At 41.9% G+C, this 25032-nt stretch overlaps 2 protein-coding genes across 2 annotated transcripts in view; both read right to left on the bottom strand.

The window, feature by feature from the left end:
* Styx (serine/threonine/tyrosine interacting protein) overlaps window positions 1–1872 on the bottom strand; it is a 33512-nt gene extending 31640 nt beyond the window's left edge. The window contains exon 1 of the mRNA XM_006994166.4: window positions 1518–1872. Coding sequence (XP_006994228.1) covers window positions 1518–1574 — 57 coding nt within the window. The 5' untranslated portion in view covers window positions 1575–1872. The remainder of the gene's footprint in view (window positions 1–1517) is intronic.
* Window positions 1873–3968: 2096 nt separating this feature from the next.
* Window positions 3969–24742, bottom strand: Psmc6 (proteasome 26S subunit, ATPase 6). Its single transcript, XM_006994167.4, has 14 exons — window positions 24586–24742; window positions 23751–23830; window positions 23618–23657; window positions 22984–23036; window positions 20813–20880; window positions 20457–20571; window positions 18143–18230; window positions 15465–15526; window positions 15257–15380; window positions 14815–14876; window positions 12210–12330; window positions 12005–12085; window positions 6567–6638; window positions 3969–4454 (listed from the first exon to the last, which is right to left on the bottom strand). Exons 1-14 carry the CDS (start codon window positions 24710–24712, stop codon window positions 4336–4338), a joined length of 1212 nt encoding a protein of 403 aa, XP_006994229.1. The 5' UTR covers window positions 24713–24742; the 3' UTR covers window positions 3969–4335.
* Window positions 24743–25032: the final 290 nt, after the last annotated feature.

Genomic DNA, 25032 nt, shown 5'->3' with positions numbered 1-25032 from the left:
CCATCACAAGGGAAATTGCTTGCAGAACTGAGATTATTGCTAATTGAAGACAAAAAGTATAGCCCTTATTCACATTACTGTATGTTAAAGAAAAAAAGTGCAAATTCTTCTTTATGATTCAACTTAAAATATACTCAAGTCTCAATCATCACTACTACAAATAAGAGAGAGAAAACTCCAAATGCCTGTAATTTACTTGGGAGATCAGGAGTTAGAGGACATCCTTGGATACAGCAAATTTCAGGTGAGCCTGGCTACACAAGACCTTGTTTTAAAATTAAAAATCATTTTTAAAAAAGTAGCTAGGTTTGGTGGCACACAAATCTCTCAGGAGATTGAGACAGGTGGACCTCTTTAAGGCCAGACTGCTGCAAACAGTGTCCCAGGACAGCCAGGGCTACAAACACCCACCACCACCACAACAAAACAAACACCAAAAAGTGAACATCAAATGGAGGCATTCAATAGAACTGAGTATTTGGTATAAATTCAATCCAAAATAAAGCAATTCCTTTTTTTGAGACAGGGTCTCACTGTAACTCCAACCGGCCTCAAACTTGCTATACAACCAAGGCTGCTTTGAATGCTCCTGACCTTTCTGCTTCCACTTCCCAGGTCGTGGAAATACATGAGTGTTGCAGCCATGCCCAGTTCCAAATACCTTTAAAGCACTTAGGGGGATTAAAGGGTGTACACGTTTAATCCCATTACTTGGGATGTAGAGGCAGGTGGATCTTTGTGGGTTCGAGGCCAGCCTGGTCTATATAGTGAGTTCCAGGACAGCCAGGGCTCTGTTGACCCTGTTTCAAAACACAAACAAAACTCTAGAATCCTTTCTTGAGCCTATTAAGTGTCACAGTTAAGAATCTTTGTCTTGTTACTAACAGCCTCTAGTGAACTCCAAGTTAACTGTGTCTATAACATAAAATAAATCCAACGGGGTGGGGTGGGGGGGCGCGAAATCTCTGCAAATGTTAGGTAAAGAAAAAATCAAGGTGGAGTGAAAAAGAACCCTGAATTACAGAATCGGGAGAAGGTAAAGGTATTTTGCTCTCAACAGTAACTTTCCTCCGAGGGTAAGATTCGTGATTAAAAGTTTTAAAATTCAAAGAAGCTAGCTTTGTGACTTTTTTTTTTCTGTTGTCATACTTTTTTGTGGGTTTTCTTTTGGTTGATTTTTTTTGACTTGGAGAACTAACTGTTAAGAGCGTGCAATTCCAGAGTTCACGCCTCCGGTCTATTCCACACGTGGGGCCATGTGTCCCGCGTGTGAACCTAACATCAAGCTCAGATTAAAAACAACTCCACAGCGTGTTGCTTTGGCAACAAAACTGAGACTGTCTTCAAGTAAAAGCTCACTGCCGAGGCGAGAGGCCAGGGGTAGTCTCCAGGTTGGGTTCTCCACCGGGACCTCACGGATGCCCCCCAGAGGAAAGGGAGAGCGTCTACGACGGTTGGGCCAGAGTCGCGGCTCGGCCGGAGTCCCGGGGGCGGCCTGCGGCGAGGCGGGCACTCACCTCGGCGTCGTCTTTGCACTGTGGGAGCGAGGGGAACTCCAGCTTCACGTCCTCCATGGTCCCAGGGCCCCGGCGGGTGGGCGCGGCGCGAGGGACGGCGGTGCGCCCGGCCGCCCCCCGGGCCGGCGGAGGCAGCGAGGGAAGGAGGGCGGGCGGACGGCGGGCGGACGCGCGGCGGGCTCACAGCGAACACTGGCGGACCACGGGGTCCCGGCGGCTGCGGCAGGAAGGCGGAGGGCAGGGCGACGCGCGGCGGGCCGCCATGCTACGGCCGTCTCCCTCCCGCAGGTCTTGGCGCCCCTCAGACAGCCGGGATCCGGCCCAGGCACGAGCCCATAACCGTCTCCTCCCGCCCCCACCCACGCGCCACAGCCAATCCCAGCCCACGCTCGCCGAGGGCCCGCCCCCGCCGCCGCCAGGTGTCAGCGCGCCTCCGCCCTGCCCGTCCGCGAGCGCGCAGACGCGGGGGGCGGGGCCTCCCGCGGGGCGGGGCCGCGGCCGGAGGAAGGGAGGGGAGGTCCCGGGCGAAGGCTGCCCGCGGTCAGGCCAGCTAGGCCTTCCCGGGGATGAGTCCCTTCGGCGGCGGTGGCGGCGGTGGCGGCGGTGGCGGCGGTGGCGGCGGTGGCGGCGGTGGCGGCGGGGCGGCGTGCCCTCCAGGACTCGCACTCAGAAGGAATGCTGCCCAATCCTTCTGGGAATCCTTGGGGGAAGTTATAACCCAAACCGGAAGAGTTCAGTTTAAATTCTTGTTAGACTATGCAGAAAACGAGAGACCCCATCTCCTTAGAAACAATTTAAAGTGGCCTCTTAGGAATACTCTCGAGTGTAACAACTCAAGACTATCCAGGAAGTGATAAATACAAAAAGTCGTCAGAAATGATAGCTCACTAAGATTTCTCCCTTTGAGTCAGATTTCAACACATAACATGCTTCTATGTGTGTATATCTGAGGAGCTTATGTTGGTGTTAGTTATGTTGGTGTTAGTTTTTAAACGTTAAGAATATACTTTCTCAGGATCTCACTATGTCCACCAAGCTGGGCTTTAAACTCACAAGAGAACTACTTGCCTCCTAGTCCTGGGATTAAAGGTGTACACCATCAGACCCGGCTAGAACTCCTGGACAACCTTGGGTCTCACTGAAGGGAACACTGGCTGCAAGGTGTGTAACTAACACTCTTACTACTTTTCATTGTATTTTTAAGAGTACTCTCTAGAGACCTTGGGACTTACTATTATTATTAAAAATCATAGCCGGGCGGTGGTGGCGCACGCCTTTAATCCCAGCACTCGGGAGGCAAAGCCAGGTGGATCTCTGTGAGTTCGAGGCCAGCCTGGCCTACCAAGTGAGTCCCAGGAGAGGTGCAAAGCTACACAGAGAAACCCTGTCTCAAAAAACCAAAAAAAAAAAAAAATCATCCTTTAAAAAAAGTGGAAGGACCATATGGGTACTTAACTTAGACTTCCTCTTGTCATGTACATGGATGGTCAACATACAGAAGTACAATTGTTCAATAAAGTAGATGGCCAGTCTGGGTGTTGCATATTCTCTAGCGCTGCATAAACTATCATTCAGCTTTAAAAATTAATCGGATGGCAGGTATAGTGATGTCTTTAATGGTAGCACTCGAGAGGCAGAGGCTGGAGAATGTCTGTGAGTTGAGGCCAGCCTAATCCACATAGTGAATTGTTCCAGGAGAGCCAGGGCTACATGGTAAAACCCTGTCTCAAAAAGAAAGAAAGGGAAAAATAAAGAATTACGTAGCTAGCCAGGTCATTTATAGTTGGTCCTTTGGTATTTATGAAACTGAAGTTTGGATGTCTTTGTTTAAACAATCCTTTAACTATAAATAATCTCAAATCTTTAGGCAATGATGGTTTCCTTATATAACTTTGATTGCCACATGAAATTAGAAAGGATTGTGTACAGGTAACAGAACTTCTGTTCTGAACATTTCTGATATTAACATTGCCTAAAGCAGACACTCTTAGCCTGGTATCCACCCGCAGGTAATTGCAGAATCCACTGGTGAGCCTAGGAAATAATACATCTCTAGAAATCATGTATATGCAAAACTATGTGTCTATGTAATACAGATTTTGCCTGGCTCCAGACCATAATAGCCTCAAAAGGAAACTATTTATTCCACATAAACCAAATTAACTGTAAGCAGTACTTCTAATCATAAAAAAAGTTAAAATTAACTATCAAAGTCAAACTGCAGTAGGTGAAGAGTAAGTACTTCTTGGAACATACAAATACATGTATGTACCCCCACACCCACACCACTAAGATGTATATAAGAAGACAATTTTGTGAACTTTGTGAGTACTGTTTTAAGAAAATTCAAAGCCTTATCTTAATTTTCAATTTCATCCAGGCTCTCAAATCATTTACTTACTGAACCAGAAAGACTAGAATAAATGTGCTCTTAGAAAAGACAAGAATATATGTAGGATAACTAAAACAGATTTTATTCCATTTTTTCAGGATGAGGAAAACAAATATAAAATAAGTCATAAGAAATGCTCTCCTGTACTATCTCAAACCATTTGAATGTTGTACAAAATGCTCACAAAGCAAATATGAAAAGCTTCAACATGTCTTTTGTAAATATTGTTGCAGTAAATGCAACATTAACAAACATACAACTTCTGTGTCAATTTTGAAAGAATTACTAAATTACATACTATTGTGTTGCTCATACATGTTTATTCACTTTTAATGAGATCACTGCCAATACATACATTATTTTCCTTAACTTTATTTTGACATTAAGCCAGTGTCTGTCATGCAGCCATCAAGAGCTGAGAGGAAATCACACAGGCTTGTAGTCCAGTTTGGACTCCAGCTTCTTGGAGTCAGCCACTTTCCTGACTGCTTTCATGAAGTCTTCCTGAACGACAAAGTCATGATCCGCACGAATGGCAAACATACCTGTGGAAAACAAACAAAACCGCTGCTGATCATGTGAATTACAGATGCACAAGAAAACCAAGCTGGGAACAGTGGCACATGCCTGTAATCTTAGCCCTTAGGGGACTGAAACAGGAGGATTGCAAGTCTGAAACAAGCCCAGGAAACATGTCAAGGCCTGTTCTCAAAAGGAAAGGTGAAAGAAAACTAACTAATCTTAACTCTGTGGAGTAAATGTGAAGATGTGTAGATTTACTGCTTCTGAGTAGTGCTAGCATATTAAAATTCACTATCTCCAAATCATTTCCATAAGTAGAATAAGCATTATTTTTTAAAAGAAGCCGATAACACAATTATCTGAATAGTTGAATCTGGATTGCATAGTGTCGGTGTCCAATGGTAATTCTTTTTTTTCTTTATAAAAAAAAAAAAGATTTATTTCTTTATTATGTATACAGTGCTCTATCTGCATGTTAGACTTTATGCCAGAAGAGGACACCAGATCTCTGAAGTTTCTTAACAGCACATGCAATGATTCTCCAGAAGAACAAAACCCGTGGGCTAGGGATGTGGAACAGGTTGGGTGTTTGCTTAACATATGCAAGGCCTTGGGTTTGATCTCCAGCAATGCAAAACTAAACAACCAACTTCCAATAATTTTGGTAATGAGTACCTGTCACTAAGCAAGGCTTAGGGTTGGAGATACAGATGTCAATGGAGTATACTGCCTAGACTGCAAAAGGCTGGGTCAACCATTAGCACCACATTTTCTAAGCCTATTATAATCCCAGTGCTTGCAAAAGGCTGGGTCAACCATTAGCACTATATATTCTAAGCCTATTATAATCCCAGTGCTTGGGAGGGAGAGGCAGGATAAACACTGTATACCATGTATTTCAAAAAGTTAGAACAAAGGATTCTAGGTGTTTTTACCATGAAGAAATGGTTATGTGTTTGAGGAGACAGGTAAATTAAATCTAATCTAAGATTATACAATATATACATGTATAAACATATATGGTTCCCATTAATGTGCACTTTCCATCAATCAGTTAAAACAAAAAAGTTTTTCAATGTGAGAGAAAAAAATGCACCTATCAAAATCTGATGGCATCAGCCTTTAAACTCACAGTACTGCTTCTGACTCCAGTTTCACCAAAGCCATCCTTGATAAAGCACTCTGATACAGATTTTGGAATATGATAAATTATCCTAGATAGTTCAAGTCATATGTTAGCTGCTTTATTAACTTTGAAATAGTAACTACAAAAACTACTGAAGACATGTCTTAGATTTGAATATTCTGAATGCAAAGTGAAAACTAATGATTCTGGCTAAGTGGTACTTCAAAGTCACTTGTTACCAAAACTAAAACTAGTATCAAAAAATCCAGAATTGTATTTAAAAACTTCATTTTAAACAAATTGCAGGACCACAAACTTTTAAAGTAAATCTTTCAAAAACCCATGGAACTAGTCCACTTTTAATTTAAAAGTTTTTTTTAAAGTTAATTTTTAATTTAAAAGTTGTTTTTTTTCCATTTTACATACCAACCACAGTTTCCCACCGCCCCTCCAGCCCCCATCCACTCCTTAGAGAGGGTAAGGCCTCCCATGCGGGGAGTCAACAAAATCTGGCATATCAAATTGAGGTAGGATAAATGAAGCCCACTCCCCCAATCAAGCGTGAGGAAGGTATCCCTCCATAAGGAATGGTTCCCAAAAGCCAGGAACTGGTCCATTTTGGTTCCAGCCAGTGTGCCAAACAGTCCTGCAATTCAGTCTTCCCACATCATGCTCGTGACCATCAGGAAGTGCTTGGGAGATAACAACCCCAAGGGCAGATTTCATCCACTGGGAGAGGAATGCTGGCAAATAAATGTTCCAGGCTCCATCTTCTAGCCACACAATCCTCAAAGGAATTCTGTGGTTTCCCAAAGGCTCCTCACAAGAAATCAAAATGGACTGCTACAGTGGAACTTTCTCCCCTGTGCTGTTCCGACCTGCTTCTTGAAGTCAAGTCTCAAAACCAAAACAAAACACAAAACACTGAAACCCTGACAAGGTGCAGCTCTGCTTTTAGGTAAACTTACAACTCTGTTATCGATGGTAAAAACACGCTTTGTACTCTCACCTGCTTCAGTACAGACATTTCTCAGGTCTGCTCCATTAAAGCCGTCTGAAAGCTTTACAATTGCTTCATAATCTGTTTAAAAAAAAAAAAAAAAGAAAGAAATTAACAAGATAATAGTAATAATAAAGACCCAATCTTGATTTTTGCCAGAGAAATGTAAATGGACTAGTTCATTTGAATTTGATTAGCATTACCCTTGCTACTATTTCACAACATTAACAACTAAAACTAAATAAAAATGCTGCAAAGTAAACCAGAATCAAGGAGACATACTTCTGAATCTTATTTATAATTAATGTATTCTAAGAAAAATTGGCTCAATGGTAGAGTACATGCCTAGCATTTCTAAAGTCAATCACTGCCCACAAAACAAAAAAGTCAAACAATAAAAACCAAATACTAGCACGTGGCGCACGCCTTTAGTCCCAGCACTCGGGAGGCAGAGCCAGGCCGATCTCTGTTAGTTGGAGGCCAGACTGATCTACAGAGTGAGATCCAGGACAGGCACCAAAAACTACACAGAGAAACCCTGTCTTGAAAAACCAAAAAAAAAAACAAACCAAAACAAATACTTTGGTGGCTAGTGAGAAGGCTCAGCTAGAATCACTTGCTGCCCTTGTAGAGAACCCATTGTTTGGTTCTCAGTACCCACAGGATAGCTAACAACTGAAACTCCTACACACACATGTGCACAGACATACACTCTGGCACGGACACATAAAATAAGTATTTAAAACAGTAACCATAAATGGAATGTACTTTAGTCATGGAGATCAAATGTAAACTATACTAAAGGCAGACATTATTTTATCAAAACACAACCTTTAAATGCTAAAGTAAGCATTTATTAGCTTTCTGATTTTCTTTGCTAACTCCAAGTTGTACCAGATCTGGAATAAGAGTAATAGTTAAAAGTGAAGTCTCAGGCCGGTGGTGGCGCACGCCTTTAATCCCAGCACTCGGGAGGCAGAGCCAGGCGGATCTCTGCGAGTTCAAGCCCAGCCTGGTCTCCAAAGCGAGTTCCAGTAAAGGCGCAAAGCTACACAGAGAAACCCTGTCTCAAAAAACCAAAAAAAAAAAAAAAAAAAAAGTGACGTCTCTATTTCCTCACAAAATAGACGTGTGTTGAAGAGCTACAGTTTGTGCTAGGTAGGAGTCTGACAAGAGATCAGAGAGGGAAACAACAGAGCACAGGCTACTCGGTATGAACAAATGATGGAACACCTCTGTCAGGCAATACCGACAGAACAATCTCTGTGCAATCTCTGGGTGATTAGTTAGTTAGTACTTAATCATGTCCATGTCACTGTAAGCTTCCTGAGAGCAGGGATTCCCAAGGATATCACAGTATCTAACATCTTTCGAGAGCTCAGTATTTGTAGAAGATACTTAGAATCTGGCATCCTTTATTTAGATCAATCTCTCCAGTTTAAAATCCTCATAGAAACAAAAAATGAGCAGTAACAGTCAACTATTTGTAGCTATTTGTAACCATTAAGTTGTAAAGGGTTTTTCTTTTTTGTTTGGAGACAGGGTCTTACTTTGTAGCCCTAGCTAGCCTGAAACTTTCTATGTAGACTCAGCAGACCTCAAATTCTCAAGAGATCTTCCTGCCTCTGCCTCCACAGTGCTGGAAAGCTGGGTGACACTATGCCTAGCTCTAAGAAATTCTCTTGTTTTAGTGGGAATGGTGATTGAACCCAGAACCTCAAGTACTCTAGACAAGCAATCCGCTGCTGTGTTGCCTGCCAGCCCATTCTAGAGGGTTTTAAAAGCTGTTGACCAACTAGACTAGATTCCCCTAGTTATGAAGTCAACAAACATTTTGTGCAAAAGGACAAACAGTAAGAACTGGTGCTTTGTGGGCTATCTGTCCTGTCAAAACTACTTCATCTACTGTTGTGGTGGGAAGACAGACATAATGGTATATAAATGGATGGTACAGACGTGCTACAACAAAACTTTTATTACAAAAAGAGCAGGCAAGTAAAATTCCACTCATAAGCCACATTTTGCTCTAGCCCAGTCCCTCGTTTACACAGGCACTTAATAACACAAATTTTAAATGTACTTTTGTGTGTACAGGTGCTGTGCCTGCGTCTTTGTCTGTGCACCACAGGCATGCAGTACCTTCTGAGGGCAGAAGAGAGTATCAGAGGCCTGGGAACTAGAGTTACAGGTAGTTAACATGTGTGTGCTGGGAATCGAATCCAGGTCCTCTGGAAGAGCAGCCAGTGCTCATAACTGCTAAACCATCTCTCCAGCCCACACGTGTAACCATTTTATACTTTTTCCTCTGCCTCAGATTTGTAACAAGACTTCCCCCTCTTCACTTGAGTTTGCACTTTCTTTTTCTGAGAAGAGGAAAGCATTCCAAGGAGTCCATAAAGTCCTAGCTTGACTGAGAGCCTGTCAGCAGCAGCCTGGATTCAATCTGCTCCTCCTCTAGGCTCGGAAACGAAAGGTACACTCAGACAGACAAAATGCCCTGTCAGTTCCTTTCTTTGTAGAGCTTTCCTAGCTGCATTTCAAGAAAGTGTGGAAGCCGGGTGGTGGCGCTAGCCTTTAATCCCAGCACTCTGGAGGCAGAGGCAGGCAGATCTCTGTGAGTTGGAGGCCAGCCTGGACTACAGAGCGAGTTCCAGGACAGGCTCCAAAGCTATACAAGGAAACCCTGTCTCAAAAAAAAAAAAAAAAAAAAGAAAGAAAATGTGGTAAACCTTTTCATAGTAAAAAAAAAAAAAAAAAAAAAAAAAAAACCTCTGAGGCTTTGGATGTAGATTGGCTGAAAAAGTTGCTTCCCATCATGCACAAAGCCCAGAATGTGATCACCAGCATCACATAAACCAGTTGTGTGGACACAGCCTTGAAAAGGCCAAGAGGTTCAGCAGTTCAAGGTCACCCTCAACTACACAGTACATTCTAAACTAACTACACTACATGCAACCCTGTCTTAGGAAAAAAGGAAGGAAGGAAGAAAATAGAAAGCTCGACCAAACACTCATCTCCAATTCCTGCCCAGCTACAGCTCTATTTCTTCTGCCTCCTTTGCAGAACTCCGTAAATGAAATCTTGGGACTGGAGAGGTGGCTAAGAGCACTTACTGCTCTTGCAATGGACCTAAGTTCAGGTTCCCAGCACCCACATGGCAGCTCACAACCACCTCTAACTCCAGTCCCAGAGGATCTGATTCCTTCTTCTGATCTCCAAGGGCACCTGGATACATCAAGTACACATAAACTCAAACAGGCACACATTCACAAACAGATAAATAAAACCAGTGGCCTCTCCTCATAATCACAATGAAAGAAGTTGAGGAAACTTTTACTGCCACCACGCCCAAATCCCTTGTGACAGGCTACCCGAGCCTGCGTAACCAGACCTTGAGGTCCACTCCCAGAACGCTGTATTTGCTCTACTGCCAGCACAGGACATCACAGCTCTCATTCTTCCGCCTCTAATACTTTAGTTTGTTTATTTGTTTGATTATGTGTGTCTGTTAGTATGGGTGTGTATGCCAAGGATTATTTATTTTGCTTTTTTCAGAGGAAATTTCTCTGCATAGACCAGGCTGTCCTGGAACTCAGAGATCTGCCTGCCTCTGCCTCCTGAGTGCTAGGATTAAAAGTGCGCACCAGCACTGCCTGGCTTCTTATTCACTTATTATATGTGTCTGTTAGTATGGGTGTACACACCAAGAATTACATGTGGGAAGCAAAGGAGAACTTGCAGGAATTGCACCACACAGTGCTGGATCAATCGCAGGTTGTCAGGCTTGGGGACAAGCTCCTTTACCGCTGAGCCACCTCACCAGCCCTCCAAACCTAAACCTTTCTTGCTTCTTTCCATAGTCTGCATCGTACACTGTATAGTTCTGATTCTTACCTCCATAAACTATATCCAGAGTCTCTTTTGTTTACTGATGGAATGACCGACTGAGTCAGGTCTCATGGAGCTATGGCTATCTCAGACTCTCTGTAGCTGAGGCTGATCTTGAATTTCTGACCCTCCTGCCTCACTTTCCAAGTGTGGGCAACACAGGCCTGTGCCATCATGTTTGACTTCCAAGTCTATTTTAAAGGACTTTAATGATATCTTAATAAATCTGGGAGGGAAGCTTTTACCACATCCCCACCATTTTTTATCTCTCATTGAATAACCTCTAATTTCTTTCTCTGTTGCTCTCCAGTGTGTCCCCAGCAGGCTATCAAAACATTTTTTTTTGTGTGTGTGTGAACTGACGTATGCATACAGGAAATGGCATGCCTAAAATTCATTTGCTTTTTAAACATGCAACAGGCAGCCGAAGTTTCAGATGAACAAGCCTGGCCAAGCCAAGAATAATACTGAAAGCAAAAATCGAAATCCAACTTTCAAATTAACTTAAACATGTACCTGTTGAGAACCAACTAAACTTTGAGGTTGGCATCATAATTTAAAGTCAAAGTTCCTACCTCATGGCCTCCATTGGCACTGCACAGTCCAGTCCCCACCATCCTTTCCAAGGCTTCTGCTACTGTCCACAGGGCCCTACTCTTCCAGAGCCCTGAGTCTCTTGCTTGCTCCTTGAATGTGCCAGGCACCCATCTGCGCAGGGTCTTCCTCCAGTATCTATATCTAATCTCTCATTTTTTCGAGCCATAGCTTAAACATGACCTCCTTGGGGACTAGAGAGATGGCTTAACAGTAAAGAGCCCTTGTACATACTGCCCTTGTAGAAGAACCAAGTTTGGTTCCAATAACCCACATCAGGAAGCTCACAACTACCTGTAATTCCAGCTCCAAGGGATCCAACACCTGACACCAAGGGTCTTCTGTGGGCTCCTGCTCTCAGGTGTACATGTCTATCCACAGAAGCACATGCAAACACTACATACATATATATACATGGCTCTCTTGGTAAAACCTTCAGCCTGCTAACCTCTCCCCCATTTCAAAATCTCCTGATACTTCTCATCTCCTCGTCTTTGCTCTACTTTCCTCCGCACCATTCATCACCATCTAATCTGCACTATCTTTCACGTACTTCATCTGTCTTTTGTGACGTAATGAGATCTTCAAGGCCAGAATGTGTTCCATTCACTACCATGCCACTCTTAGCATTTCTGACTCCTAGCACTCACTGTAAGCTCAGCAAAATGTACTCAATTAGAACCACCATGTATTTAATGTAAAACCAGGCTCAAGACGGGTGGGCATGGTGGCGCAAGCTTTTAATCCCAGCCCTCAGGATGCAGAGGCAGGCAGATCTCTGAGTTCAAGGCCAGCCTGGTCTACAGAGCGAGTTTCAGGACAGCCAGGGCTACTCAGAAAAACGCTGTCTTCAAAAACCATGAACAAAGAAGCAAACCGCGGTTCAGCAAACCAAGAGCAGTGTCCCATAATGCTGTGCTTTAATCACTAGACGTATGCACAAACAAAACACTCGACTTTCTTACCTATTTCACCGTGCTTTGTAATAGGGCCTGCGTGGATTTTCAATATATCTAATCTTGCTTGTTCATTTGGTAAATCGATATCTGAAAATAATAGGAAATTATTTTGTATTCCAGTTGTTGGTTTAATAAGATAAGAGGAAGGTGGATAAGAAGAAAAAAATTGACAAAGACAGAGAGAAACAGAGCAAATAAGAAATTAACTCACGTATTTTTCTATCTAATCTTCCTGGACGCAGCAAAGCAGGATCCAGTGTATCTGGTCTGTTTGTAGCCATGATCATTTTAACTCTATGCAGAGTATCAAATCCATCCATTTGATTTAGTAACTAAATAAAAAAATCAAGAGACAGACTTTACCAAACACATCCATGTATGTGCACATAAACACAAAATTTAATGAAATAATAAAATTATTAAATGATAAGTAGCTAACAGACGATGCCTGCTAGTTGATAACATTATCAGTTATATGAATAACACTAATAATTATGTTGTTCTAAAGTACTTCTGGCTTTGGTTCTTGTTTTGACACAGGGTCTCATGTACCCCAGCCTAGCTTCAAATTTACTATGCAGCTAAGGATGACCTTGAACTTCTGGTTGACCTAAGTCTACCTCCAAGAGCTGGATTACAGCCATGGGCACCTAAATTTGTTTATTTGGAGGTAGGGACCAAACCCAGAGCTTCATGCATGCTAGCCAAGAACTCTACCAACTGCACTATATTCCCAGGACCCCAATTTAAGATTTCTAAGACTGTATTTTAAGTCTAAAATACTGTATATACAGTCCAAAGTGAATGGTCTGACTGGTCCATACAAGCTCCAAGTTAGTCAGGCTACACAGAAGACAGCCTGTCTAAACCTGCCCCAGCGAAACTGCTCATCTTCTGAGTAGATCAATGTATTTGTGAAGTGATTTTCACACCACAACACAAAAGGGTTCAAATCGAACACCCCGTGCTACCTAGTTTCCATATGCAGCGAGGGTCTTGCTTTGTGTGCCTTCTTCTCTTCACCACCTATCTCCCCAGTATTAAACTAGTCTGCCCCGCCAGGCTGACTCCAGTGTGAAAGACGACCGGGTGGAAAAGAGCCGGAGAGCGGGAGCCTCTGGGTGTGAAGGGGAACTGCAGTCATGAACTCACAAACTACCTGCCCAAGATCAAGCCAGTCAATAATCCCACCCCCACTGGTGGGCTCCTGAGGAGGTACCGGTAACTGATGGCAGCTGGGAAACACTAACGACTGGTGAGTTATTACACAGAAAGAGACTACGAAGGTGGGACAGTGTTAGGAGTGTCTGGAGGGTGGGAAGGAAGGAGTAAGGGTAGATGTGAAGATACACTGTATGTATGTACGTATGAAGTTGTCAAAGAATTCAAGACTTTTTTAAAAACTCTATTTTAGTTGCCACAATCTTAGCAATAAAGAGTGGTTTTTAGAGCAGCCACAAGCATAAATGTATCTTATTTACTACTAACAATCTTAATACATGTTATTCATTCATACCATCACCAAAGTAGCACAAAGCCATATGCTTAAGAAATGATATAATTTGTGCATCTGAATAGCTGATCTATTAAAAAACAAACTATAGAATGGTGCAATTTTACCAAGTAGAATTTTGCAGATAACTTTATTTATTTGTTGGATTTTTCAAGACAGGGCTTCTCTGTACAACAGCCCTGACTGTCCTGGAACTCGCTTTGTAAACCAGGCTGGCCTCAAACTCAAAGAGATTCTCCTGTCTCTACCTCCTGAGTGCTGGGATTAAAGGTGTGCGCCACCACACCCAGTCCAGTAACTTTGCTTTTTAGTATCCATTTTTCTCTTCATTTTCCCTCTTTAACATTAAAACTGCACATTTGGTGGCGGAGGTGGTGCATGCCTTTAATCCCAGCACTCAGGAGGCAGAGGCAGGCGGATCTCAGGCGGATCTCTGTGAGTTCGAGGCCAGCCTGGTCTACAGAGTGAGTTCCAGGACAGGCACCAAAACTACACAGAGAAACCCTGTCTCAAAAAACAAACAACAAACAAAAAACCCTGCACATTTAGATGGTAACATATGTTTTAATACATGCGTACATGTGTAACACTTAAATCAGGTGAAACATATGTATTTCCTCACTTATCATTTCTTTAAGGTGAAAACACTACTTTTTCTTACTGTTCTGAAATACACACTAATTGATTTTTATAAAGATACCCCAATACCTAGCAGACAACACAACAGCTTGTTCTCGTCTACTTGGTGACCACTATCAACCTTTCCCATCTTTTCCTGTTCTTCAGCAATAGTTACTTCCCTCTTTGGTGTACGTGTGTAGATGTAATATGTATGGGGGGGAGGTGGGGGGGGCGGTTGTTTTGGAGGTCACAGTGGAAGCATGTCACCATACTGCTCTGCCTCTCTGCCTTATTCCCTGGACACAGAGTCTCTCATTGAACCTGAAGTTAGACCGGCAGTAGTCGAGTAAGCAGGTCCTGGTAACTCTCCTGTCTCCACCCCTCATTATGCTGGCGTTATAGATGCACAACTGCCAAAGTCTTTTAAATGAGTGCTGGGGATTTTATCTCAGGTCATCATACTTACAAAGCAATCACTCTTCCCCACTGAGCCATTGAAAATAATAAGCCATTTTCTTATTAGGAATTATGACATATGAATGTGTTCATTCCTGGCAACATTTCAAATTTCATGTTTTAATTCTCCATCTAAACTGCTATAAACATTTTCAACTTCAAATATACAATCTTCACTTTTTCATTAATAAGTTTCTTTACATATATCCTCTTTACCAAATATTACCTCCATTAAAGTTCTCTGAATCTCTCTGTCAGCTGATGTACCCTCAGAAAACCGACGGCCACCTAAAGTAATAAGTTTGGAAACACATACACATTACTCTTTTGCTCTGTGCCCATCATTAAATAAAACAGAATGTAATAGTACCCAGGTTAAAAATACTACACAGAAATTAAACAGAATTATACTAGGTGAGAAATGACTTTAGAATATTTCTGGTTTTATTAATGTTCAAGGTTATTTACTAAAACTGGTCCCGCTCTCCAACCTCTGAGAAGTCCTACCAGGCAGGCAGTACTCTGGGAATGCCCACTCACTGTGCTACCGATTTCATACAAGTCATAACTACTGGTCAGGCAGGAGGTTCTTTCAGTTTTTAAACAACTTCCTCTAACACTTAAAAAAGATAAAATTTAAGATAAAATTCAAAAGGTGTCACTCTTACCAATAGCATCTATTTCATCCATAAAAATGATGCATGGCTGGTGGTCCCTGGCATAATTAAACATTTCTCTAATCAAACGAGCACTTTCACCAATGTATTTGTCTACAATAGAACTAGATACAACCTGATTAAAAGAAAAATAATAGTATATAAATTAGACAGTTCAAATAAATTTCATTTCAATAATTATAAAAGAATTTCCCCATACCTTTAGGAAGTTGCAGTCCAGCTGGCTAGCAACAGCTCTGGCCAAGAGTGTTTTCCCAGTGCCTAGGAATATCAAATGTAGTTAGGTTAAAAGCATAACCACTTTTAAAAGCCTTTCAACAACACAGTCTTGGAGATGGAGAGATGGCTCCGTGATAAAGAATGCTGCTCTTCCCAAGGCCCAGAGTCCAGTTCCTGGCTCCTCGTTAGACAGCTCATAACTGCCTGCAACTCCAGTTCCAGGAGAACTGGCCTCCATGGGCACTCACCTACATATGGCCTTCACACACACAGATACACAGACACATAAAACAACAACATACCCCACTGGCAGTAAATCTTCTAAAACTGAAGCTAAATCCCAAATAGAATTTCCATTTAAAACTCTAAAGTAATTTACTTGAAATATTAAAACTTTTAATTTTAACTTGAAATATCTCTGATTTTAATTGGGAAATAACTGTAAACAATAAAAGTATGACACTGGTATATATATTGTAGAATGATTAAATCAAGCTAATTAACATATCTATTAACATATTTATTACTTTGTAGTGAAAACAATTAAAGTCTATTCTTTCACCAATCTGGAAATATCTAATACAGCAACGGCTATATTTTTTTGTAATCTGTAAACTCAGTTCATCTCTCTTTCCTCAGTCCCTTTAAAATAAACTGTTCTCTACAATTTCAACTTTCAAAAATGTCCCACCCAAGTGAGATCAAGTGGTATTTGTCTCTCTGGGCCTGCTTGCCTCACTCGGTGTCACTGCAAGACCCTCCACGGTGACACAAACGACAGGACTAACTTCTTTCTCAAGACTAAACCATATTCTACTGTGTACATAATCCACATTTTCTTTTCCTTTCATCAACTGATGGATACTGAGGTTTTCTTATCTTGGCCATTGTAACTAGTACTACAATGAACATGGGTGTGCAAATGTCTCTTCAACATACTGATTTCAGCTGCTTTTACATACACGTGCCTGAACACACACACTCATACAGGATTGCTAGGTTATATAGTCGTTTTATTTTTAATTTTCTGAATAACCCCATACTGTTTTCTAAAATGATTGTATCAATTTACATTCCTATCAGTAATATAAAATTTCTTTTTTCTCCATATCTTTGCCAACATCCTTATTCATTACATTCATTCACTCCTTTTTTGTTTTGTTTTTTTGAGACAGGGTTTCTCTGTGTAGCTTTGTGACTTTTCTAGCACTCGCTTTGGAGACCAGGCTGGCCTTGAACTCACAGAGATCCACCTGCCTCTGCCTCCAGTGCTGGGATTAAAGGCGTGTGCCACCACCACCCCGGCTTCATTCACTCCTTTTTTGATAACAGCCATTCTAACAGGTGTGAGAGAGTATCTTCATCTTGTAATTTTAAGCATAATGAATACAGAACTTTAGAAATAAATAAAAAATTATTCTTACAATTATGGGATATGCACACTAAACAAATATTTTTTTAAAAAATTATTTATGCCGGGCAGTGGTGGTGTGCACCTTTAATCCCAGCACTCGGGAAGCAGAGACAGGCAAATCTCTGAGTTCAAAGCCAGCTTTGGTCTACAGAGTGAGATCTAGAACAGCCAGAGCTACAGAGAAACCCTGTCTCAAAAAAACCAAAGCATAAGGAAAGCAAGCAAGCAAGCAAGCAAGCAAACTAAGTTAGCCCTATGAAGAGGCCAGTAAGCAGCATTCCTCCATGGCCTCTGCATCAGCTCCTGCCTTCAGGTTCTTGCTCTGTTTGAGTTCCTGCCCTGACTTCCCTAAGCAATGAACTGTGACCTGAGAGTTGTAAGCTGAAATAAACCCTTTCTTCCCTGAATTGTTTATGATCATGGTGTTTTATCACAGCAATAGAAACCCTAAGATACACATATTCAAAAATAAATTTTTTAAAAAAATTCTAATTTCACTTGATATCTCAAAGTTTGTGACTAACAAGTTGTACCACTCATTTCAATCATTCCAGAAAAACTGTAGGCTAAATAATCAATTGCGAGTCTGAATAATCAATATTTAATCACCACAAACTGTCCTTTCAAGTAAAAACTATTTCATGTAAAGCCTCTCACTTAGATGGCACTCAAATAACTAAATGAATGTTTCTCCTAAACACATTATATTTTTCAGCATGCAATCACACAACATACTTATTTATTTTTCCTATTTCATTACACAAAACATTCCTCAAGGATGAAAATTTAATCAATCCTTTTTACCCCTCTAGGAGCAACACTTCAGAGTGAAACTGCATTTCTGCTGACACTGCAGGTACATGGCATTCAACAACAGTGACTACTAGCAGTGTCGAATGCCAGTGTTGGACAACCCAACCTACAGTGCCTGTACCATCAGGAGATGTCAACACTAGGAACAGTCAACTAATGTATCAGTCTGATGACAGCAGTTCTGACTTGAAGGCGCCATCAAAGTGTCTTGGGAATATCCATATTCATGAATTGCAGTTTAAGGACTATTGTCTATAGAATTACATGCCTGGAACAAGACACAGAGGGACCAGCAGATGCACAACCCTTACCTCACTCTCAATCTTAGTAGAGTAGAGACTGGAACTGCCTACATTAAATTCCTAGCTGACTACTTTCTCATTCCTTCATCTATGCCTTTATTGAAGAGGTAGAGACAATTTGATACCAACCTGGTGGTCCATATAGCAAGCAGCCTTTTGGAGGTATTATTCCCACACGCTGAAATAATTCTGGGTTTGTAAGAGGTAATTCTATTACCTGAAAAAGAAGTTGCATGTTTCTTAAACAGTAAAAATTTTAATATATTTTAAAATATTTAAAGTCTAATACCATGCTATATAATCTATAAGAAAACTACACTTCCCATGCTGTACAAAATGACTTAAATAGTTTTGGTTTTATTTAAGATGGAGATCTCTTAAAATTAGAAAATGGTTGGCTTTAGCAAGCTATATTAGATTATACACAGGTATATACTTCATAAAAATATACTAGAAATGCATACTTAAAACCTGTGCCTTTATCAGGTTCACATTTTGCCTTAATAAAAATTATACTATAAAGAAGTCAGAGACGCTGGGCCTGGTGGCATCCACCTGCAGAGGGCTAATGCAGGATGACTGCCATTCAAGTCCTGAGTGGATAATGTACTGAGACCCTGTCTCCGGAGACAGTGAAAAAGAACTAGAGTGCAGCTCAGTGGTGGAGCACCTGCCTGGCACACAGGAAGTCCTAAATTGAATTCCCAGTATTAAAGAAATAATATTAGCCAGTTGGTGGTGGCCTACGCCTTTAATCCCAGCACTCCGCTGGCAGAGGCAGGTGGATCTCTGGAGTTTTGAGGCCAACCTGGTCTATAGTGTGAGTACCAGGACAGCCAGGGATATACAAAAAAATCCTTTCTCAAAAAACCAAAATAAATAAATAAAATAATAACAGTAATAATCAGCAAAGAATAAAAATATCTTTAATAATTACAGAATACGACACAAAATAGTTATAAACTAAGGAATGTTTTTGATGTCATGAATGGTCACCGAGAGAAAAGATATAAATTTCCTCTGTTGGTACTGTGTCACAGCCTTAAACAAACACCAGCTCTGTTTTCTACTCTTCAATTCACATCAAGAAAAATAAAGAGCTGGACAGAGACTCGGTTGGTAGAGTACTTGCCTAACATGCCCAAGGCCCTGGGGTCTATCAAGGAGGAGGAAGAGAAGGAAGAGAAAGAAGAGGAGAAAGAGAGGAAGAGGAGGAAGAGGAAGAAGAGGATCTGGTCATCCAATTTATTTATAGTACCAACTACAGGAGTACCAACAACGTCTATGTGATAATTATGCCTGTAAAGCATGGTTAGGACAAACAAAGGTGTGAAAAAAACAAAAACCATCTACATCTAAAACATCTGAGGATAAAAAGCATGCGCGTGCATGTGTGTCCTCACGTATGTACGTGTGCACTTGCACATGATGGGGAGGAGGTGCATGTGCCACACTACACTTGTAGGCATCGGAAGAGAACTTCATGGAGTCAATTCTGCGTTCCTCTTTTATCTGTGCCCCAGAGATCACACTCAGGTTACTAGGCTTGTATGGCAAGCATGTTTACTGGCTAGGCTAGCTTAACAGCTCAAGGAGCCTATACCTTAATAACTGTTTCAGAAAGGTTAATGAGCTGAGGTCTAAGAATTATGAACCACTATGAACTACTCATCCAAGAACTACTTCCAACCCTTCTCAGTCATTCCTAAACACTTAGGCTTGCATCAGGAAAAATATATCAGTACAACAATAGAATTTCCTGGGTTACGAGGCAAGGCAATCCTAATCTGATTCGTCACTTAAAAGCCGGATGGTGCCGGGCAGTGGTGGCGCACGCCTTTAATCCCAGCCCTCGGGAGGCAGAGGAAGGCGGGATCTCTTGAGCCCAGCTTGGTCTACAAAGGGAGTTCCTGGACAGCCAGGGCTACATAGAGGAAACCAAAAAAGTTAAAAAAAAAAGGAAAAAACAGCTTAAAAACTTTAAGTCACGTCTATAGCCAGTCTTTTCCTAATGAGCAACAAATAGTTTGAATAAGATAAAAACATTTACAGCAAAGGTAACAACAATTTCCTATTGTGCGGAGATGTTAACATTACTGGCTTTCTGGAAAAACCACACAGCATGTTACCTGACATACTCTGACCTAAGTACACTAAAGACAGTGAAAACTATAAATGGCAAGGCCATTAGATTCTATCAATTATTCTTCACTCTCCCCTACCTTTTTTTTTTCCACAAAAGGGATTTTCCTAACACCAAACATCTCCAGAAAAACACACACCAGCTACGTCTATAGCTAGAAATTCACTGCTACTCTAAGTCAGAGTTTCAAATGTAAAATATGCAGAAACTAAAAAAAAAAGATTTTATATCCTGTTTCCCTCTTCAGCTATCCTAAAAGCAGTAGTGCAGTAGTCTTAGATAAAGAAATACAGCACTTACCTCTCTTAACTCCCGAATCTGTTCTGATAGCCCTCCAATCTCAGAATAAGAAACATTTCCAGGATCCTCATGAGACATGTTGTAAACCAAAGGATCCACCTCTCTTGGCAAATACCTAAAATGGAAAAAAAAAAAATCTTTTCTTTCAAAAGACTTATTTTCTCTCAGCTTATACAGTAAGTATAAACAATTTACTTATGCAAGCACCTATAAGTACCTTAAAGACATTTAACTTAATAAGAAATAAATAAATGGTAAGAAGTAATAAAATCTCTGATGACTCTACAAGTCATGTGTTTTCAGAAAACCTTCCCTTTGAAAATGAAAGGCAAATTAAACAATAATAAGAAACCCACCTCATTATGGTTAGTGTAGTCATATCCAAAGCAACTCTCGTTCCTGGCTTCAGTTTACTTTTATCAAGCTGGTTTTATAAAACAAAAAAATTTTACACCAACATTTAAAAAAGGAAACATTACTCAACATTTAGTCACTGACTAAATTAATTAAAAGTGTCTAGTTCTTTATTAATGACCAGACCAAGAGTGGGCTCTCATCTCTGGAAAGTTTCTGGGTGCCCAAGCTCAGGGATTTTTAGAGACAAAACCTTAATTACATCAGTGCTGGCGGATGAGGGGAAGGGAGACTAGTGAGGGACTTGGAGTTGCCTAGTAACATCTGCTTCTTTTCCAAGGCTTATCAGTATCTTCCAGACACTACACAATACATTCAAACCATGGTCAAGGTTGTGAACCGTAAATGTGGCTGTTAGGGGTAGAAGGCTGAGAAATGACCAGGCAGGCACAAAATAACACCAGGAGAGGATGGTGTTGCCTTAGTGATTTCAAAATGAAGTGATGGGTAAGGACATGGCTCAGCTTGTAAGAGCACTGTTTTCAAGAGGGAGGACCCAAGCTCACACCCCTCACTTCTGTGAAAATCCAGACATGGCTACTGGTGCCTGTTAGTAAGTGTTGGTAAGTGGAGATAGGCAGATCCCAAGTTCACTGGCTGGCCAACCTAGCCAAGACTTCCAGTTCTCTATGAGAGTCTGTCTCAATGTAGTAACACGGAGAACCATGTTCTGCTCTGGCCTTCCCATAGGTGCATCAAAATCACATGCATACATCTCTCTCTCTCTCTCTCTCTCTCTCTCTCTCTCTCTCTCTCTCTTACACACACACACACACACACACACACACACACACACACACACACACCACTCATGACAATGAAGTAAAAACAGGCAAAACACTAAATATAATGGATTAAGCATTTAAAAAACAGTCTTTATAGGAAACTATTTCAACACAATCAAGAAATAGCTTAGAAATGCCAAATTTTGGCATCTAGAGGGCCTTGAAAGGAATACAAAAGCCCTCCTGATTAGGCTATAACAAAAATATATTTTCATTACTAGGGATTGAACCTCAGGTCTCTCACATGCTTGTCATGTATTCTGCTACTGAGCTACATCCCCAACCCTAGGCCTATAAAATTTCAAAATGCTTATTTTACATATATGGGTGTTTTGTCTGCATATACACTGTTAACACGTGCGTGCCTGGTGTCTGCAGAGACCAAAAGTGGATGTCAGATCCCTTGGGAATGGAGTTCCAGATGGTTGTGAGCCCCTCTGTAGGTGCTTGGAATCGAACCTGTGTTCTTTGGAAGAGCGGTCAGTGCTCTGAACTGCTAAGCCATCCCTCCAGCCCCTAGACTTGTAAAATTGGATTAGAATATTACCCAGTTATATGCCGAAATCCTAAGAAAGAGTTACTATCAATGGTAATACTACTCTAGACTCTTGCTGTATCAATGTTTTAAAACCTGAAATTGACATAATGGCATATACCTGTTACCCTGGCACTCAGGAGGCTGAGGCACCAGTATTGTTAGTTTAAAGTCAATATGGGCTACATAGCAAGATCCAGTTGCATAAAACAAAACCAACACTAAAAACATAAACTCGATATGAAATACTCAGAAAACGTTTTCCAGTCAACACTTAAAACACTTCCTAAAGAATAGAATGGTATATAGAGTGCAGATGCTACTGGATCTAAGCTACTTGGTGGTATTTTCTAACGTCTGCAAAATGAAATTCAAAGTTATTTCAACTTGCCTATTCTGGTCTAACTGACCTCCTATAAAATTAACTACTGTAGAGTCTCTAAGTAACATTTTTTAATATTTTAAATGTAAAACACAGGTAACTGAGAGCCTAACACTTTTAACCCTCTTCAAGAAAGACATTATATTAAAGCAAATTTTTCTAGTTCTAAATTGATTTGATTTCTAAGTACTCACCTCTGACTTAGACAATGTGAAATGGTAGGGACTAAGAAATTCCAGGAGCAAAAGTTATGACTTGGATCCAGGCTTTGCTAATCATTTGCTGTGTCTGAACAAACCACTCTTGGGAGTTAACCAGCACAACGCCTGACCAGCCTATCTCAAGAATTAAGTGACTTTCATGAAAGTACTCCTTTCAGTGACAAAGCCTTATGAAAGCAGAAAGTATTACCTGACGTCGACAACCAACGACATATCTTGGTCCGTTTGTTGCTTTAACAATGACTAGAAGAAAGAACAAATTGAAAAACGAATTTAGAAAACAAGTATTTTTTGTCTTATTTCTGACCTCCAAGAACACTGCATACAAAAACCTAGCCTATGGAAAACACCACCTTCTTGCACTGCTGTGGCTAGCATACAGGCACTTCAGGGCTACCCTGACAGCTCATCAAATCAAGGCACGTACAGCCAAGCCCACTGACCTGACTGAGTCCCAGTTCCCGGGTCCCACTCGGTGAAAGGAGATCACCAACTCCCCCACAAGTTGTCCTCTGATCTCCACAAGTGTGCTGTAGCACATGCACACACACCCTCACACACATTCACAAACAAAGAAATGTAACAAAAATTAAAATAGCTCCCCATGATGGCGCAGGCCTTGAATCCTGGCACTGGGAAAGCAAAGGCAAGCAGACCTCTCGTTGAGTTCAAGGCCACCCTGTTCTACACAGTGAGCTGCATCCAGAGTTACAAAGCGGTATTTGGTCTCAGAAATCAAAATAAGATAGGCATTTCAAAAGTTGGGAAGGAGCTGGGGATTTCTGTTTTTGCTTTTTAACTGATTAGTAAGTTAATCCACTTACATTTTTCTTCTGTTAACTGCTTAAGCACTTCACCCACAATCTAAGAAAGAAAAAAGTCACATTACCTTTTGCCAACAGCTTAAAAAAAAAAAAAAGGCAACTTACTCACTCACTTTCAAACTTTATAACCTACCTGCCCAACACTTTGTAGTGCCTTGAGATCATTTTCAGACTTTTCATACTGCTTGGTAAGTTCTTTTAATTGTTCCCTTACTGAAATAATAAAAGGTCAACATTTTAAATTAAGCAATAACTGCGTTAAAATGTTTACTTATGTCTCTTCACTTTCATACCCACTGTATCAAACCACAAAATATGTCATCCTGCCACCTTCGGATTTGCTACAAAACTAAAAGATAATCCGTAAATCGGACCTTTTACTGCTACACGGGATCACCTGGCTTGCTCTCTGGTTGCCTATAATGTAATATAAAGTCAACCAACGCAGTTCTTCACCGAATCATATAGGCTGCGGTCTTCTCCCATCTAATTCAACTATGCAGGCTTTTCAAAACGTAAATGCTCAGGGCGGGCAAACCAGGCACCTAGTATGAAGCCTAAGGAAAGACCAGAAAGGTTATCACGGCCACTCTTTTAGGCTTCGCGATTGGCTCTCTGCTCGGGGAGGCTTCTTGGACCCAAGCGTCTTCCCGTCCCCGGGTCCGGGGACTCCAATCCTGCTCTCCTTGCACCTGGGCTATGTCTCCAGCCCAGTTGACCCTCACTCCTCTCGTCCTCCCCTCCCCTTCCACCTCAGAACCGTGCCTGTTCCCTATGCCACTGGGACTGGGACTGGGCCATGTCCACGGCCGAGGCGGTGCTGCACGGGGCGGGATGACAAAGCGCCTTGTCCCTGGACGCAGGCCTTCCCAAGCCGGGCGCTCTGTTCTCGGGCTCGGCCGAAGCCTCCGCTCTGTCGGAGGTAGAAGCGGATGCAGGCATGAGAGACTTTGGAAAGGTTCACTCACGCTCCTTAAGACGGCCGTCAATCTCCTTGTGCTCCAGCAGCTTCTTGCGGTAGTCCTGAAGCGCCTTATCTCTAGGGTCCGCCATGATGAGAAGCCGTCGCTCATAGGGGATGCCGGGAATGGCCATGGCAGCCCGGGCGGGGGAGGGGGCGGGGCGAGGGCGCAGAGGCGGTCCGGGGGCGGGACCGAGGCTGGTCCCGCCCCTTCCGGTGGGCCCACCTCCTGCTCCCGGCGCACCTAGAGCGGCCCAAAGCCAGGAAAGCGTTGAAGGAGGCCTCCGGCCACACTGCCCCCTACAGGCCAGAGTGAGCAAAGCCGAGCGCGTTGGTGAACGGCCTTGGTCTAAAGTCACTGCTTTTTCCTAGAACCGCCGAAGGCTCTGTGATAAACTGAAAATGAAGAGGAAGTGACAAGTGACGACCTTTTTTTTTTTCCCTGAGACCATGA

Source organism: Peromyscus maniculatus, chromosome 9 (assembly GCF_049852395.1).
Source record: "Peromyscus maniculatus bairdii isolate BWxNUB_F1_BW_parent chromosome 9, HU_Pman_BW_mat_3.1, whole genome shotgun sequence".
Lineage (NCBI taxonomy): Eukaryota > Metazoa > Chordata > Mammalia > Rodentia > Cricetidae > Peromyscus > Peromyscus maniculatus.
The sequence above is the reverse complement of the archived record's forward strand: the minus strand, read 5'-3'. Positions and strand labels throughout refer to the sequence as shown.